At 38.6% G+C, this 19,526-nt stretch overlaps 1 protein-coding gene across 9 annotated transcripts in view; it reads left to right on the top strand.

Moving 5' to 3' along the window:
• The window catches only part of LOC137205931 (nephrocystin-1), a 104,913-nt gene that overhangs the window by 7,817 nt on the left and 77,570 nt on the right, over positions 1-19,526 (top strand). For 4 of the 9 annotated variants that reach the window (XM_067704337.1, XM_067704336.1, XM_067704339.1 and 1 more), the window contains exons 3-6: positions 7,287-7,347; positions 8,431-8,555; positions 15,960-16,134; positions 16,448-16,549. In XM_067704337.1, the coding sequence (XP_067560438.1) occupies positions 7,287-7,347; positions 8,431-8,555; positions 15,960-16,134; positions 16,448-16,549 (463 nt within the window). The remainder of the gene's footprint in view (positions 1-7,286; positions 7,348-8,430; positions 8,556-15,959; positions 16,135-16,447; positions 16,550-19,526) is intronic. The other 5 variants (XM_067704338.1, XM_067704344.1, XM_067704343.1 and 2 more) reach the window with 2 other exon arrangements.

Here is a 19,526-nt window from a genome sequence, read left to right as displayed (position 1 = left end):
AGTAGTGTTCCACTGTGTGTGTGTGTGTGTGTGTGTGTGTGTGTGTGTATACACATATATATATACATATATATATATATATAACATCTTCTGTATCCATTCATCTGTTGATGGACATTTAGGTTGCTTCCATGCCTTGGCCGTTGTAAATAGTGCTGCTGTGAACAGAGGGATGCACATATCTTTTTGAATTAGAGTTTTGTCTGGATATATGCCCAGGAGTGGGATTGCTGGATCATAGGGCAGCTTTATTTTTAGTTTTTTGAGGAACCTCCATACTGTTTTCCATAGTGGCTGCACCAATTTACATTCCCACCAACAGTGTAGGAGGGTTCCCTTTTCTCCATACCCTCTCCAGCATTTGTTTTTTTGTAGACTTTTTAATAATGGCCATTCTGACCAGTGTGAGGCGGTACCTCATTGTAGTTTTGATTTTCATTTCTCTAATAATTAGTGATTTTGAACATCTTTTCATGTGCCTGTTGGCCATCTGTATATCTTTGGAAAAATGTCTATTTAGGTCTTCTGCCCATTTTTTGATTGGGTTGTTTGTTTTTCTGTTACTGAGTTGTATGAGCTGTATGTATATTTTGGAAATTAAGCCCTTGTTGGTTGCATCATTTGCAAATATTTTCTCCCAGTCCATAGGCTGTCGTTTTGTTTTGTTTATGGTTTCCTTTTCTGTGGAAAAGCTTGTAAGTTTGATTAGGCCCCATTTGTTTATTTTTGCTTTTATTTCTATTGCCTTGGGAGACTGACCTAAGAAAACATTGCTACAATTTATGTCAGAGAATGTTTTGCCTATGTTCTCTTCCAGGAGTTTTGTGGTTCTATGTCTTATATTTAAATCTTTAAGCCATTTTGAGTTTATTTTTGTGTACATTGTGAGTGTATGTTCTAACTTCATTGATTTACACACAGCTGTCCAGCTTTCCCAATACCACTTGCTGAAGAGACTGTCTTTTCTCCATTGTATATTCTTGCCTCCTTCATTGAAGATTAATTGACCGTAGGTGTGTGGGTTTATTTCTGGGCTGTCTATTCTGTTCCATTGACCCATATGTCTGTTTTTTTGCCAGCACCATGCTGTTTTGATTACTGTAGCTTTGTAGTATTGTCTGAAGCCTGGGAGGGTTAAGCCTCCTGCTTTGTTCTTTTTCCTCAGGATTGCTTTGGCAATTCTGGGTCTTTTATGGTTCCATATACATTTTAGGTTTACTTGTTCTAGTTCTGTGAAAAACGTCATGGGTAATTTGATAGGAATTGCATTAAATCTGTAGATTGCTTTGGGTAGTATGGTCATTTTAATAATATTAATTCTTCCAATCTAATCCAATATTAATTCTTCCAGTCCAATTAATAGTATTAATTCTTTCTATTTCTTTGAATCATCTTCAGTTTCCTTTATCAGTGTTTTACAGTTCTCAGTATAAGTCTTTCACCTCCTTACTCAGGTTTATTCCTAAGTATTTTATTATATTTTTGATGTGATTTTTTTTTAATAAATTTATTTATTTATTTTTGGCTGCATTGGGTCTTCCTTGTTGGGTCTTCGTTGGTGCGTGTGGGCTTTCTCTAGTTGTGGCGAGCGGGGGCTACTCTTTTTTGCAACACACAGGCTTCTCGTCATGGTGGCTTCTCTTGCTGCAGAACTCGGGCTCTAGGCGCGTGGGCTTCAGTAGTTGTGGCATGTGGGCTCAGTAGTTGTGGCTCACAGGCTCTAGAGCGCAGGTCCAGTAGTTGTGGCACGTGGGTTTAGTTGCTCTGTGGCATGTGGGATCTTCCAGGACCAGGGCTCAAACCCGTGTGCCCTGCATTGGCAGGTGGATTCTTAACCACTGCACTACCAGGGGAGTCCCTTTTGATGTGATTTTAAAAAGGATTTATTTTTTTTACTTTCCTTTCTGATATATATATATTTTTTTATCATTTTCCGTTTCTGATATTTCATTATTAGTGTAAAGAAATGCAACTGATTTCTGTATGTTAATCTCGTATCCTGCTACCTTGCTGAATTTCTTTATCAGTTCTAGTAGTTTTTGTGTGGAGTCTTTAAACGTTTTCTATATATAATATCATGTCATCTGCATATAATGACAATTTTACCTCTTTCAATCTGGATACGTTTTATTTCTTTTTCTTGTCTGATTGTTGTGGCTAGGACTTCTAATACTAGTTGAATAGAAGTGGTGAGAGTGGGCATCCTTGTCTTGTTCCAGATTTTAGTGGGAAGGCTGTCAGCTTTTCACCATTGAGTATTATGTTGGCTGTGGGTTTGTCATAAGTAGCTTTTATTATGTTGAGATATGTTTCCTCAACATATGTTTCCTCAACATATGTTACCCATTTTGGTAAGAGGTTTTTTTTAAATTTTATTTATTTATTATTTACTTTTGGCTGCGTTGGGTCTTCGTTACTGCGTGCGGGCGTTCTCTAGTTGCGGTGAGTGGGGGGGCTACTCTTTGTTGCAGTGCGTGGGCTTCTCATTTTGGTGGCTTCTCCTGTTGTGGAGCACGGGCTCTAGGCGCGCAGACTTCAGTAGTTGCAGCACACAGGCTCAGTAGTTGTGGCATGTGGGCTCACTCGTTGCAGCTCATGGGCTCAGTAGTTGGTGGCTCACAGGTTCTAGAGCTCAGGCTCAGTAGTTGTGGTGCACGGGCTTAGTTGCTCCACAGCATGTGGGATCTTCCTAGACCAGGGATCGAGCCCATGTCCCCTGCATTGGCAGGTAGATTCTTAACCACTGCACCACCAGGGAAGTTCCTTGGTAAGAGTTTTTATCATGATTGAATGTTGAATTTTATAAAATGCTTTTTCTGCATCGATTGAGATGGTCATGTGGTTTTTGTCTTTTCTTTTGTTGTTGTGGTGTATCACATTGCTTTGCATACGTTGAACCATCTGTGTGACCCTGACAACTTGATCATGGTGTATGATCTTCTTTATGTGTTGTTGGATTCGGTTTGCTAATATTTTGTTAAGAATTTCTGTATCTATATTCATCAAAGATATTGGCCAGTAATTTTCTTTTTTGTTGTTATCTTTGTCTCATTTTGGTATCAGGGTGATGGTGGTTTCATAGAATGACTTTGGGAGTGTTCCCTCCTCTTCAGTCTTTTGGAAGAGTTTGAGAAGGATCCGTATAGTTCTTTTTGTATGCTTGGTAGAAGTCCCCAGTGAAGCCATTTGGTCCTGGACTTTTGTTTGCAGGGAGTTTTTAAAATTATAGATTCTATTTTACTTCTAGTGATTGGTCTGTTCAAATTATCTAGCTCTTTTTGATTCCGTTTTGGTGGGCTGTATGTTTCTAGAAACTTGTCCAAAAAATGCAGAATTTAGTTAAGCAAGAGAAGGAACTTCACTACAGTCTCAGTGGAGTTGCAGCCTTTGGTCCGTTTGAATCAAATGCAAGAATTATGTCATGGTATAATTTGGGTCTAAGAGCAAACAACCTAAGCCTGAGGTTATGGACTTCTTCTTGTGACAGCAACTATAAAAACAGCTCAGAGTGAACATCAGTGGCGTAGGTCAAATTGTGGTAAGTCCTTGGCCTATGTAGCCCCAGATCCTGTGACCTGTCAGAAGTCTCTGTCTATTAGCAATTCTGCCTTGCTTGGGATGGTGACCTTAGCTCTCTTGAGATGGGAAAACTGTTCTCATGATGGATGATTGTTTTTTGTTTTGTTTTGAATTTCCTTTTTAATCCTTGGGAGAGTTTAAAATTAACTAGAGTTTAAAATTACATAGACATGATGAACTAAATCAAATTAGACTATTATTACTTTTGTATTAAGTTTAGGACATCATTAAAATAATCTGTATGCTTTGGATCTTTAAAGAATTTATAACATTCAAATGGATGTGAGATTTGTGCTGCTAGTTTAAATGATTCATTAGAACATTTGAAAAAAATTTACTTAAGTCAGGCAGAGTGCTTAAAAGCAAAATAAAATTTAAATGAATTTTAAGATGTGGGAATTTAATTAACTACCTTCATTAGTAGGATTGATTATTTGAGGAATTTAGCTCAAGTTGAATTAATCAAACAATAATGAAAGAAAAAGGGAAGGTAATTGTACTTGCTTTACTAGATTTTAAAATAGAATAAGAGTTATATGCTGAATTGAAGTCCCAGGGAAAACTAGATTTTTAAATTTTATTTTAATAAGCTAATAATTATTTTTATACCCAAGTAATAGTCTTCTCTGTGTATAAAAAATCCCCTCACAGTCATTTTAAAATACACATTGATATTTTCATGTCTGGAATAAACATTCAGCCCTTATGTTTGATTAATAATTGGGTAGATATGGAGTAAAAAAATTTTCTACTTAAACCTTTGAAGACATTGTCTGGTTCCTTTACACCCAGTGATGCTGACAAGTTTCATGGTCATTCTTTTGTAATTGATCTCTGTTTGAGGCTTTTCTCCTCAGCCTTGGTGTTTTGAAATTTTGTCACGGTGTATTTAGGTGTTGTTTTAATTCTTCTCAACACTCAAAGGGTCTTTTCAGTTTGAAAACTCTTGTCTCTCATGAGCTCTGGGAGAGTTTCTTTTACTAAAAGATAATTTTTTTACTTCTGTTTGTTTCTTCTTGAAACACCTTTGAGTCAGGTATTGAACCTCCTGGAATTTTCCTCTAGGTCTCTCCCCACTAGTTTTTGTTTCTTTGCTTTTTTGTTTATGCCTGAAAAGTTCTCTTGACACTTTTTTTTTTCTTTTTTGGCTTGCGGGATCTTAATTCCCTGACCAGGGATCGAACCTGTGCTTCGTGCAGTAGAAGTGTAGAGTCCTAACCACTGGACTGCCAGAGAAGTCCCTAAATTCAGTCTTATCTTAGCCAATGCTGACCTTGCACAAGCCTTTCTCAGTGTTCCTTTTCCTCAAACCTTCTGAAACCGTGCAACTCAGATTGGGATTTGAACCCATGGGCCGGGTCTCAGACCCAGCCAAAACCCAGATTGGGACTTTAACCCACGGTCTTTTAACTGAGATCACACACCTGGTCTCAGAACTTAATGAAGCTCAGGTTCTTGATGTCTCATCGCAGAAAGAATTCAGTGAGAGACAAAGTGATAGGTAAGAAGTGGATTTATTTAGAGAGAAACACACTCCACAGAGTGTGGGCCATCTCAGAAGGCGAGAGCAGCCAACTTTTTCTTTTAACTTTTCCGTGGATGTTTTATTTCAGCAGCTGTATTGTTAATTTACAAGTGTTTTTCCTTGTTCTTTAATTTTTCTGTTTTCTAGCATTGCGTTCCTGTTTTTAGGTTATCTCATTAATACTTCCGTGATTGGGAGTTGTTTTTTTTTTTAAAGTTCTTTTCTGTTCTCTGAGTTGTCTTTGGTTCCTCTGGGCTCAGATTTTTTTACTTTTGGTTAGTCTTAAATTTTATCTTCCATGTTGCTAGTTTTCTTCATTATGCCCAATGGTCCTTGGATTATCTTTTTTTTTAAGAATGAGGGACTAAGCTGATTATTCTAGAGAGTTGCCATGGGTTCTTCTACTGTTGTGTTTACAGGTCTAAAGGACCAGCCCTTCCTGTCATTTTGCTCAGTCATCTTCAGCTTGTCAGTGACAGCCCTGCATACCATTACAAAGTCCCCAGTCATCATTACCTAAAAGCAGAAAGGATGATGGTTCTTTACCTGCTCCATCAGGGAGAATAAAATGGGAGGAACTGCCCAACACATTTCTTTTATGTATCATTGGCCAGTGCTGGGCCATACACGCACCCTGCCTTCAGTGGAGGCTGATCACTTGCGTGTCAGTGGGAGGCCAAGCATGCCAGCATGGAGGAGGGTGGCAGAAGGGCTTTGGGGTAGATAACTAGCAGGGTCAGCTGCAGGTTGATGTTTCTACTTGTCTTTTCTGCCTCTTTCACAAAGGATTTTTGTCCCCCTTTTCACTGCTTATTTCATTTTATCAGTCTGTGGAAGAAAAAAAAATAACTCAGCATAAAAAATAATGACTTTTTCAGGTTATTGGTGGAGAAAACATTTGATTTTTGAAAACTCATAACTAGCTGTAGCCCATTTTCAGTCATTTTTTTCTCTTTTTTTTAAATTGAAGTACAGTTGAGTTACAGTGTTGTGTTAATTTCTGCTGTACAGCAAAGTGATTCAGTTATACCTATATATACATTCTTCTTTATATTCTTTTCCTTTATGGTTTATCTCAGGATACTGAATATAGTTCCCTGTGCTATGCTGTAGGACCTTGTTGTTTATCCATTCTATATATAATAGTTTGCCTCCACTAACCCCAAACTCGGTCGTTTTCATACTTCTAATTTGGGTGTCTAAGACTTAAGCCAAATTATGTGAGCTGTCTATGAAATATCTAAAACACTGTACCCATATGGATGGGCCATGTTCACAAGGGGAGTGTGCTGTTGGGGGGAGAGGCCAGCTGTAGAATCCTAAACTCTGCCTTCACATGGTTACTCTCCCTCTGACTAGCTCTGGTCACTTTTCAGAACCTCACTTTCTTCAACTGGAGTGAGGATTGTTATGAGACTCAAATGAGGTGATGCTTGTAAACTGCTTAGCAGTATTTGTGATGCAAAAAGTAAATTTTAGCTGTTATTGTCATTATTAGTTTTGTCGTCTTGGTTGCATCCTAGGTTTATGGAATTTTAGAGCTGGAGAAGCATTTTTAAAGTCCAGTGCTTTCCTTATTTTAGAGATAGGAAACTGAAGCCCAGAGTCACTGAAGTTTTCTGCGTTCTGGTTATCATACCTCATACCTGAGATCTTGACTATGAGCATCACCCAAGCTAATGGATGGAAAGGCATTTACATATGAATTTTTAAACATCATTCATGCAATAGAAATTGCCTTACCTGGGCTTCCCTGGTGGCGCAGTGGTTGAGAATCTGCCTGCCAATGCAGGGGATACGGGTTCGAGCCCTGGTCTGGGAAGATTCCACATGCCGCAGAGCAACTAGGCCCGTGAGCCACAAGTACTGAGCCTGCGCGTCTGGAGCCTGTGCTCCGCAACAAGAGAGGCCGCGACAGTGAGAGGCCCGTGCACTGCGATGAAGAGTGGCCCCCGCTCGCCACAACTAGAGAAAGCCCTCACACAGAAACGAAGACCCCACACAGCCAAAAATAAATAAATAAATTAATTAATTAAAAAAACAAAAAAATGGCAGATGCTTGCTTTAAAAAAAAAAAAAGAAATTGCTTTACCTGCTTAAAGACTTATGTATGATTTTATAAAATAGCTTTTCGTTCTGACAATTAAAAAAATCAATATTTTGTTTCTTTTTTAAAATTTAGATGTATCCAATTAAAACAGGCAATAGATGAAAATAAAAATACTCTTCAAAAATTAAGCAAAGTAAGTATTATGGTTAATCATGTTAAAAAAAATTCCGTTTTTACCCAAATATTTTGTTAAGTGGAAGTTCATTAGAGGGGGAAGTTCCTGGGTTCACATAAGTTATGAAGTGTAACTGCGGTCAGTGCTGACCTGCCCGATGGGCTTACTGAATGTGCTTGGGAGCAGAAAAGGCAGGGCTCCAAATCCTGGTAAAAGTTCAGCTTTAATGAACTCACCCAGCATTGAGGACTCGGAAAAACCTGGAAGGAGCTATTTTTATTTTTGCATTGCGTAAGTTTTATGTTTTACAGTTTAGAATTGTTTTCATTTTAATTACATTGTGGGGAGAGTACATAATCTGGCCCTGAGGGTAAGTGGTAGAGAAACTTCTTCTATCACATGGCAGCCCTGATATTGGTGACTCTGCAGAAACAGGGCAAACTAGAGTTTACTCTGGGCAGTTCCCATCAGGATTTCCTCTTTTAATATGAGCCTGAGCTTCAGCTAGGTGTCCGGGCCAGAGATTCACAGAGCATTTAGGGTGGAAGGCATTTGAAAGTCATCTGCCTGCCTGCATGTGGATCTCCTTTACTGCGTCTGAGACAAGGGGTCACTGAGTGTCTCTTCTGCATTTCTCCAGTGACACAAAACTGTAATTCCGCAGGCAGACTGACCCTAAATTTGAAAACCTAACTATTCCTGTTTCATAAATGAGGAAACTGAGGCTTCCAAAGGTGAAGCAGCTTTCCCAGTGTCTCACTGCCGGTAAGTGGCAGAACTTGGACTTGGCACTTGTGTTTTCGACTCAGTCCTCTGTCTGGAACCTGTCCCTTACTGACTATAGAGGGACTGCAATACCAAGCAAGAAAACAAAACAAAAAAATAGGAGGTATACATTTATTTTGTCATTTGGTTTGCATTCCAACATAACAATCTACATTTCTTTTAAAGTTATTTCTCTAAGGTAGGCATAGTCTCGTATCAATATTTGCTTTGTCTTATAGCACTTATTGGAGTTTTTTACTTTTAACATAAATGTAATCGGAAACTGAAATTTTTATTTTTATTTTTTTAGTAAAATAGACTTATATTCTCTCATAGGCTGATGAACCTGCCCCTGTTGGGAGTTACAATCAGAAGAAAGAGGAGGAACACAATCTTTTGGATAAGCTTACCCACCAACTGCAGGAACTTGCTGTGTCCATAAGTAGAGAAAATGTCACTGAGTAATGCTCCCTTCCTTCCTTTCTTTCTTTCAGATATTATGTCACCAACAGTTTTAATGTTTGACTCAGAATAAAGTCATATATAGATAAAAACAAATGGCAGTAACAGTACAATTAGTCAACATTTATTTATTGTGTATAATAGAAAGTGTGAGATCCCATGAGAGACGTAAAGAAGTAGAAGCCATAATCTCTGCTTTCAGGTAAGTTATAAGCTACTTGGGGAAACAAAACAGAGATTGGAAGAGCTAAATAAACAGATGTTAGAAAATAAAGATCGGGCTTCCCTGGTGGTGCAGTGGTTAAGAATCCGCCTGCAGGGCTTCCCTGGTGGCGCAGTGGTTGAGAGTCCGCCTGCCGATGCAGGGGACACGGGTTCGTGCCCTGGTCCGGGAAGATCCCACATGCTGCAGAACAGCTAGGCCCGTGAGCCATGGCCACTGAGCCTGCGCGTCCGGAGCCTGTGCTCCGCAATGGGAGAGGCCAGAACAGTGAGAGGCCTGCGTACTGCAAAAAAAAAAAAAAAAGAATCCGCCTGCCAATGCAGGGGACACGAGTTCGAGCCCTGGTCTGGGAAGGTCCCACGTGCCGCGGAGCAACTAAGCCCGTGTGCCACAACTACTGAGCCTGTGCTCTAGAGCCCACGAGCCACAACTGCTGAGCCCGCGTGCCTAGAGCCTGTGCTCTGCAACAAGAGAAGCCACCACAGTGAGAAGCCCACGCGCTGCAACCAAGAGTAGCCCCTGCTCACTGCAACTAGAAAAAGCCTATGCACAGCCTCGAAGACACAGTGCAGCCAAAAATAAACAAATTAAATAAATATATTTAAAAAAAAAAAAAGAAAAGAAGGATCATGGGCTTCCCTCATGGCGCAGTGGTTAAGAATATGCCTGCCAATGCAGGGGACACAGGTTCAAGCCCTGGTCCGGGAAGATCCCACATGCTGTGGAGCAACTGAGCCCATGCACCACAACTACTGAGCCTGCACTCTAGAACCTGCAAGCCACAACTACTGAGCCCACACACCTAGAGCCCATGCTCCGCAACAAGAGAAGCCACTGCAATGAGAAGCCCACGCACCGCAATGAAGAGTAGCCCCCGCTTGCCACAACTAGAGAAAGCCTACGCGCAGCAACAAAGACCCAACATAGCCAAAAATAAATAAATTTATTAAAAATTTTTTAAAAAAAGAAAATAAGGATCATGCCTTTAATGTCAGTGTTGATGTGTAAAAAGAAAATTATTTGGATTGTCTATTTGCATATTTATTTACTCCTTTTATAAATATTCTTTAAAAATTGGAAGCAGAAACATGCATTCTTTTCCTGCTGGAGTGGATGTTAATAATAGCCTTTGTAAAATGGAAAGAAAACTTGATAGTATAAACAAACCCAATTCATAGGAAGAAAAAAGGAAAAAGTCAACTATTTAGACTCTTCAAATGCTGTTCCCATACTTTTACACTGTATCCTGGGAAAAAATGCTGAAGAATATAGATGCAAGGATTCTAGAATTTCCATTGATTTCCAGTACTGAGAATGACAAAAGTGGCTGGTATTGGACTTTCCCTTCCTACCATAAACACTGTAAAATCTGGACAAAATATACAAAATGGCTGTTTGAACTCATTTAACATCAACCAAGCAGGGTTGATACCGTTAATACAGGGAGATACGAGCTGAGTCCTGCATTTACCCAGACCCTCTTCCTGGAGTTAGTTTATGGGCGGTGGTGCAGGAATCCCAAACAGGGAGCTGCAGTCTCACCGGGCTGAGGAGGCAGAAATAAAATTCTGGACTTGCTAAGGCTGCTGGTACTTGTGGAGAGAGTGGAGAGATAGAAGAGAGTTGCAGAGAGACAACTGCAGAAATCTAAATGGACTCCTGGGCTACACAGCATGATTCCAGAAGGCCTGGCAGAAAGCGCCTGCTGAGAGACTGAAAGCTTAAAAGATTTTGGAGGCCACAGAATCCTGGAAAAATATTTGAGTTTGTACCTAGCTGGAGTAAAGATACCTTGGTGAATGCTTCAGGCATTTAGTTGGAGATCACGTAAGGCCTATGCCCTAGGAGTAAGGAAAACACCCTAATATTAAGAACTGTGATCTTGGAATACAGACAAAACTGAAGTAGGGCTTCCCTGGTGGCGCAGTGGTTGAGAATCCGCCTGCCGATGCAGGGGACATGGGTTCATGCCCCGGTCTGGGAAGATCCCACATGCCGTGGAGCGGCTGGGCCCGTGAGCCATGGCTGCTGAGCCTGCATGTCCGGAGCCTGTGCTCCACAGCGGGAGAGGCTACAGCAGTGAGAGGGCCCACGTACTGCAAAAAAAAAAAAAAAAAAAAAAAAAAAAACTGAAGTAAATCTTTTCCAACAAAGCCTAAAATCAGACCTTAACAGGAACAAGATCATTTAACTGTATAACAGAACAAAATTCAACACTCTTTAAAGGATGACCACATAATCCAAAGTCTCTAAATGTATTATCCACAATGTCTAGTAATTTTTAAAAAATGACTAGAAATGCAAAAAATAAGGGGGAAATAAATAATAATTAAGCAGTGAAAGTCAATAAAAGCAGAGCCAAATCTGAGCCAGATAGTAGAGTAAGCTGACAAGGATTTCTGAATAATATGATTAATATGATGAAGAAAATAGAAGAAAAGATGGATGGAATGGAAAAAATATGGCATATTTTAAGAGAACTCAAATGTAGAAAATAACCAAATGAACATTCTACAACTGCAAAATATAATATCTGATGGAATAACAGCTGAGGACTTTCTAAATCTGGTTCAATATATAACTTCAAAAAGGTGAAAATGTCTTATAATAAAGAGAAAAAATAATCATTGGAAGTCTAGATGACCCAGATGTGAGAATTAGTGTTTTATGAGCTATAAAACAACTATTTTCAATATGTTAGAGAGATGGGCAGATTGCTTGATTAGAGAGGAATCTTAAGCAGAGAAATGGAAACTAATACCAACAAAAATGGAAATTCTGAAACTAAAAAACAATATATGAAAAGAAAAAAAATTGGATGGTTTAACACAAGACTGGATACAATAGAGGAAAAGATCAGTGAACCCAAAGACTGAGCAATGAAAAACTTTCAAACTCATGCACAAAAAGAAAAAAAGAACGAAAAGAACAGAACAAAATGTAAGAAAGATCTGGGACATGGTCATAAGTTATAGCATATGTGTAAATTGAAGTCCCAGAAGGAGAGGAGAGAGAGAATGGAGCACAAGAAATATTTCAATACGTTTTTAAATTGAGATCTAAAAAAGTTATCAATTCACTGGTCCAAGAACCTCAGGCAACCCCAAATAATAAATATAAGAAAAACTACACATAGATGCATCAGAGTTAAACTGCTGAAAACTAAAAATAATAGAAAATCTTAAAAGCAGTCAGGGAAATAAAGAAACATATGTACTGGCAAACAACAATTCAAGTTAATGTTGACATCTTGTTAGAAAAAATACAGGTCAGAAGATAATGCAGTGACATCATAAAAGGGTTGAAAGAAAAAAAATCTATCAACCCAGAATTCTGTGTACAGCACAAGTGTCTTTCAGAAATTAAAGTAGAATAAAGACATTTTCAGACAAACAAAAGCTGAGAAAATTTGTCAAACAAATGCTGAGAAATTTGCTAAAGGAAGTCCTTTAGGCAAGAAGGAAATGATCCCACAGGAAACCTGTATTTGCAAGAAGGAATGAAGAGCACCAGTATGTGGGTAAATAGAAAAGCCTATTTCTTCTTTTCTAAATGTCTTTAGAGAACACTTGATTGTGTAAAGCAAAATATATATTTAAGAATTTATAATATATAGTCAATTCTCATTATTTGCTGTGGTTATGTTCCATAAAGTTGCTGCAAATACTGAATACTAAACCATGGCTTACAGGGAAAATACACAGCTAGGTTCCTGTGAGGCTCTGGTCACAGTTTTTTTTGAAACCTGAGTAAAACATGTCCTTGTTTTAAGTGTGTTTCTGTTTAAAGATACCTTATTTAGTGTATGTTATGATTCATTAACATTGAACTCACAGCTAACAGCCCTATAATTCATGCCTGAAGAAATCTAACACACTTATTTTCTCCATTAGGGCACATCACAACCTTCTTGTGCTTTATGGCCATTTAAAACAGCATAGGTAGGTTGCAAGTAAACGATTAGAAAAAGGTATTCCATGTTAACCCTGACGAAAACAAAGGTGATACAGCTATAGTAGTATCAGTCAGAGAAGACTTTAAAGTCAAAAGTAATTTAATAGATAAATACATCTTATAATAGTAAAAGCATCAATTCAATAGAAAAAATTGTCCCTAATGTGTAGACACCTAATAACATAGCTTTACAACGTATAAAGTAAAAATTGTTAGCACTGAAGGAGAGCTATATAATCCACAAACCTTAACCACTGTTACCTAATTAAAAATATATTTGTAGAATGCTGTATCCAACTAGATAATACACCTCTCTTCCAAGTGCGTGTATAACATTAACCAAAATGAATCATAATGGACCATAAAGCAATTGTCAACAAATGTCAAAGGATTGAAATCATGTAGTGTATAGTCTGATGACTTGGAATTACATTAAAACTCAGTGACAATCTAAAACTAATACAATGGTATATGTCAATTATATATCAATTTTTAAAAAAACTCAAATGACAGAAAAATGAAAGTCTCCAAATGGTTGCAAATTAAGTCACATACTTCTATGTAACCTAAAGGTCAAAGAAAATATTACAATGGAAATCTTGAAATATTTTGAATGATAATAAAATACAACTGTGGGCTGCAGCTAAAGCAGTGTTTAGAGGGAAATTTATGACTTCAAATGCATAGTTTGGAAAAGTTGAAAATTAATTACTGAAGTTTCCAACCTAAGAAGCCAGAAGAAGAATAACAAATTAAACCCAAGAAAAATAGAAGTAAGGAAATAATAAAGAGCAGAAGACAGTGAATAATAAACAGACATACAGTAGATAAAATCAATAAACCCAAAGTTGGTTCTTTGGAAAAGTTAATTAAATGGGTAAATTCCAAGCAAGACTGATTAAGAAAAGAGAAAGAGAAGGAAAACAACAACAATAAAACAGGGAAGAAAACTAATCACTACAGAGTCTACAGAAATTAAAAAGGTACCATGAAGATACTATGAACATCTTTATGCCAATAAATTTGAAAATTTAGATAAAATAAGTTGCTTGAAAAATAAAATGTACTCAATTTACACAAGATGAATAGAAAATCTTAATAATACTACCAAAATATCTACTAAAGAAGTTGAATATATAATTAAAACCTTTCCACAGAATAAACTCTCAGGTTGCTTCACTGATAAATTTCTGCATTTAAGTAAGAAATAATACCAGTATTATAAAATCTTTCTAGAGAATTGAAAAAGAAATATTTCCCAAATCATTTTATGAGTGCTAGATAACTTCAATATCAAAACCTGATAAGAGTATTATAAGAAAAATACAAGGCCTTCATGAGTGAATGCACAAACTCAATATGAAGTGTCAGCAAATAGAATCCAGGGCATATAGAAATGACAGTACATCATGACGAAGTGGGATTTATTCTAGAATGCAAGGTTAATTTGACATTGAAAAATCACTAATTGAAATTTACTGTATTAGCATAATAAGAGCCATTTGGGTCTATTTGGCTAGTTTTAATGGTTAGCAGTGTCCATTTGCATCAAAGTATTGTTATCCCATTTTATTTTTTATTTTTAAAAATTTATTTCATTTATTTAATTTTGGCTGCATTGGGTCTTCGTTGCTGCGTGTGGGCTTTCTCTAGTTGTGGCAAGTGGGGGTTACTCTTCGTTGTGGTGCGTGGGTTTCTCGTTGCGGTGGCTTCTCTTGTTGTGGAGCACCGGCTGTAGGTGCACGGGCTTCAGTAGTTGTGGCTCACAGGCTCTAGAGCACAGGCTTAGTTGCTCCACGGCATGTGGTATCTTCCCGGACCTGGGCTCGAACCCGTGTCCCCTGCATTGGCAGGAAGATTCTTAACCACTGTGCCACCAGGGAAGCCTCTGTTATCCCATTTTAAGATAAGATAAGCTTCTCTAATGTAAGCGTTAGGAGAGCAAAGACCTCTATTTTGTTCATTGTTACACCCCTAGCACATAGTGTCTGTCACACAGTAGGTGCCCAGTAAATGCTGAATGTTGAATGAATAAATAAAGCTCAGGGAGACTTAACGACTTATCCAAGCTAGTATTTTAGCTCCTCTCTCTTCCCTCCTCAGTATCTTTCCCAAACACCTTTCTCTTCATCCCTAATTCTTAGTTTAAACTGTTTCATGTCTCACTGTTAACAGCCATCTTTGCCTTTAGCCCTTCTTCCAATCTCTTGCCCATGTGATAGCCTGATCAACTTCCTGAAGTGCAGATCAGATTGTGCCTTTCCCTTCCTTCATTTTTAGGGACCACCTTTAGAGGTAAAGCTCACATGGGCTGCGTTCTGCTCACCTCTTTTCAGTCTTATCTCTTGCTTATTTCTCCCAAGCCTCGTCCTACCCTCGTGAGCTACTTGAGGTTCCCTGAGCTTGAGCCTCCTTTCTCCACTCCCTTCCTTACCTTTCTACTCCCCTTTTACCTGATTAATTCCAACTCATCCCTCAAGACCTAATTCTAAGGCTTTCTGATCTCCACCCATGCAGTCGAGGTTAGGTGTCTCTCGTGTGCTTCCTTAGTATCCCGTGTTTACCTCTAGTGCAGTATCTGTTGAACTACATAGTACTTATCCGTCTGATAGATTGTTTCATTGTCCTCCTTGAGGACAGGGAATTGTGTCTCGTTTTTCTCTGTATCTACTGTGTCTGACATGGAACCTGACATATATCATCATCATCACCGACTTTTATTGAAAGCCTGCAGACACCGTTGTAAACACTTTGCAAGTTTGTAACTCCTCTCATCTTCATGATGACCCTATGAGGCAGGTTCTATTATTATCTCCACTTTACCAATGAGAAATGGGGAGATTAAAAGAAACCTATCCAAGGTCACTCAGTGAGAAGGAGATAGAACCAGAACTTAAACTCAGAGCCCGTGCTCTAATCACTGTACAATAATGCTCAAGCAGCATCTGCTGAATGGATGAATCCAAGATTTCAGTGCAAGTCTCTTGGCCTCCAGTCCAGCACATGCTTCACCAGGTCACATACGTTCCTCAGATATATTAACTCCTCATCACTCTCAGTTCCTCGGTCACATATTCTTTGCTAGATGGTAGAAACTTAGTTGCACTTTCCCTTTATTCCCTTTATTTGCCACTTCCAAATATAGGCCAGTTCTATATGTAGAAGTTATACCCGTACTCGATCTGGATCTGTTCTTATACGTTATTTCAGGTGACCCTTGTCAAAGAATTATTTTTTGCAGAACTGGGGCGCTTACTGAAGGAGAGGACGATGACAGTTCTGCTGAAGAAGATGAAGAAGAAGAAGAAGAAGAAGAAGATGAAGATGAAGAGGCCGCAAGTGGAGAATACGTTGCTATTGGAGATTTTACGGCTCAGCAAGTCGGAGACCTTACATTTAAGGTAGTCGAAACAGACTGGAAGCTAACTGAAGGATAAATTTTCGTACCTAACGTAGTAAGAAAACTCTACCTGTATTCCTGGATTAGATATTCCTGATATTAACTTTTCAAAGACTCAATCTGTTTAAATAAAATAAGTGATAATTAAGATTTACAAGCGGTAGTCAGGCGAAATTCTGTTATCAAAGTTACCTGGTAGTAAAATGGTAAAAAGAGTAGACGCTCTTCTGTTTTTGAAAATAGTTTTCATGTTGATAATTCTGAATTTAGGGGTAAATTTTAGTTTAAAAATTTTTACTTTTATTTTCTTTAAGAAAGGGGAAATTCTCCTTATAATTGAAAAAAACCCTGATGGTTGGTGGATGGCTAAGAATGCCAAAGGAAACAAAGGTCTTATTCCCAGAACGTACTTGGAGGTTAGTCTTTTTTGTTTATTCTTTCCTTTTTCTTCTTCAAGACATTTTTTCATTTATAAGAAAACACTAAGATGTAGTCTTTGATCAATTGACTAGTGAATGACTTAAGATGTAGAATTTGCCTCAATTTTAGAGGGACAGAGCATGGGAAAGATACTGTGTATTATAGTTCTGGAGACCTGTGAAGTGCTGTTATGTAGCTGAGCCCTAGCATGTTATCCCACAATGAAGATGTTCTGTGGATTAATGTTGATCATAAAAATTAATAGGTATTTATTATTTGTTGTGAAACAAAACCACAGTTAACTTTGTGTTAACTTCCACAAATATACGATCCTTTACTAAGATGTGGACATACTATATATGCATGTTTATGGCCTATTTCTTTCACATTTCATAATATAGCATGGTCATTTTCTGTGCCAATATATATAGATCAGTGCTGTCCAATAGAAATATAATGCAAACCACAAATGTAATTTAAAATTTTCTAGTAACGACACTGAGCTGTCTTGTTTTTCTTCGCACCACTTCTAACAGCAACTGTGTGTTTCTTTTCTGACACCAAATACATGTTGTTTTTCCACACTGATTCTTTGAAACCAACCAGGTATCCAACAATTCAGTTCAATTCTGACACTAGCTCCTGGAGTTAGCACAGACCTCCACAAGGTAAGGGCTCAGTCCCATAAGACTGTCCCACTTCAGATGCCCGTCACAAGTCCCCGGGGCTAGCTGTGCTTCTGTGTGACCGGCTCTAAACTTGGAAGTTCCCACACCTTTCCTCAGGTTCAATAATTTGCTAGAGGGACCACAGATCTCAGGAAACACCTCACTTTTGCTTCCCAGTTCATTATAAAGGATATAGTTCTGGAACAGCCAAATGGAAGAGGTGCACAGGGCAAGGTATTGGGAGAGGGAGGGAGTGGGGCCTGGTTCTTCCATGTGCTCCTGGAACCACCCTGCCAGCACTTCAAGTGATGGCCAACCCAGAAGCTCCCTAAACCCTGTCTTTTAGGGATTTTGGGGAGGTTTCATTACATAGACACGATTGATCGAATCATTGGCCGTCAGTGATTAAATTCAATCTCTAGCTCCTTTTCCCTCCCTGAAGGTGAGGGGGTGGGGGGCACTAAAAGTTTCCACCTTCTAATCACTGGTTCCTCTGGCCACAAGCACCCACCCCTCCCCAAGCCATGACCTCATGAGCATAAACTCAAGTATGTTTGAAAGGGCCTTGTTATGAATAACAAAAGACACTCCTGTCACTCAGGAAATTCTAGGAGTTTTAGGAACTCTGTGCCAAGGACTGGCATAAAGACCAAATATGTATTTTTATTATACCACACACATTTTTTAAAAGTAAAGGGAAACAGGTGACATTATTAATTTTTTAAAATTAATTTGTTTATTTTTGGCTGTGTTGGGTCTTCATTGCTGCGTGCGGGCTTTCTATAGTTGTGGCGAGTGGGGGCTACTCTTCATTGCAGTGTGCGGGCTTCTCATTGCAGTGGCTTCTCTTGTTGTGGAGCACAGACTCTAGGCACACAGGCTTCAGTAGTTGTGGCACACGGGCTCAGTAGTTGTGGCTTGCGGGCTCTAGAGCGCAGGCTCAGTAGTTGTGGCACACGAGCTTAGTTGCTCCGCGGTATGTGGGATCTTCCTGGACCAGGGATCGAACCTGTGTCGCCTGCATTGACAGGCGGATTCTTAACCACTGCACCACCAGGGAAGCCCGGTGACATTATTTTTAATAATTTATTTTATCCAATATATCAAACATATTGTCTCATTTCAACGTATAATCAATATTTTAAAATCCTTTCTTTTTTTTTAATGCTAAGTCTTCAAATTCTAGTGTGTATTTTACACTTAAATAGCACATCTCAGTTTAGACTGGTCACATTTCAAGTGTCACTAGGCACAGGTGGTGAGTGCCTGCCCTATTGCCCAGCTCAGTTCTGGGTCGTCTGTTTCAATGGTAGCATAGTATTCCAGTCTCATTTAGATGGACATTTAGGTTTCCAACCTATAATAACTATAAATGACATTGCAAAGAAGGTAAGATTAGCTTCCGCTATGAGTTACAGAAGAGCTCCAAAATAGTGGCCTAAATAAGGTAGAAGCATATTTCTCTTGTGTGTGGAGGAAGTGTGGAGATGGGCAGTCAAGGAATGGTAGGGCCCTATCTAATATTTTACCCTGTGGGTAGGTGCGAGCAGCTCTTCCTAGGGTTGTTATCTCTTTAGCTTAGATTGGCTGCTAGATCTTTCGTTATTAACAATTCCAAGCAGTGAAAGAGGAAAGGGAAAGAAGAAGTCAAAAGGCATGAGTTGCAGTCTTTTAAAGCTTTCTTGGAAGTTACACAAAAAACTTCCAGTTATACCTCCTTGGCCAGAATTGAGTTTCTTGACAACACCTACCTGCAAGGAGGGCTTGGAAAATGTAGTCTTCTAGCTGATTCATTGCTATATTCAGGGATTCTGTTAGAAAAGAAGACCCTGTGTTGTGATCAGTCTGTACATATACCTTGTAGACTGTCTGGTTATTCCCCTTAAATAAATTCCTGAATGCTCATTGCTGGTGCAAAGGGTTTACACCTTTGTATTTTGATTGAATTTGCCATTTTTCCTTTTAGGAAAGTTATGCCTATTTGGACTCCCATCTCCAGCAGCCGAGAGTGCTTTTTTGTCTACACATTTGCCAGTGATGGTTGTCATCAATCTTTTTGCCAGTGTGATAGACCAAAAAAACCCAAAAGGCTCATTATTGTTTTTTATTTGCATTTATTGTACTGCTAGTGAGGTTGAGCATGATTTCATTTGCTTTATGACCATTTCTATTTCTTCTTTGTAAATTGCCTTTTCAGTTCATTTTTGTAAGGGATTTTTGAAAATTGTGTTGATTTATAAGAGTTTTTGTCATATCTTGATGATAAGGATATCAACCCTTAGAAAGTTGTGGCAGATATCTTCTT

The sequence above is a fragment of the Pseudorca crassidens genome, chromosome 14 (assembly GCF_039906515.1).
Source record: "Pseudorca crassidens isolate mPseCra1 chromosome 14, mPseCra1.hap1, whole genome shotgun sequence".
Taxonomy (NCBI): Eukaryota; Metazoa; Chordata; class Mammalia; order Artiodactyla; family Delphinidae; genus Pseudorca; species Pseudorca crassidens.
The sequence above is the reverse complement of the archived record's forward strand: the minus strand, read 5'-3'. Positions and strand labels throughout refer to the sequence as shown.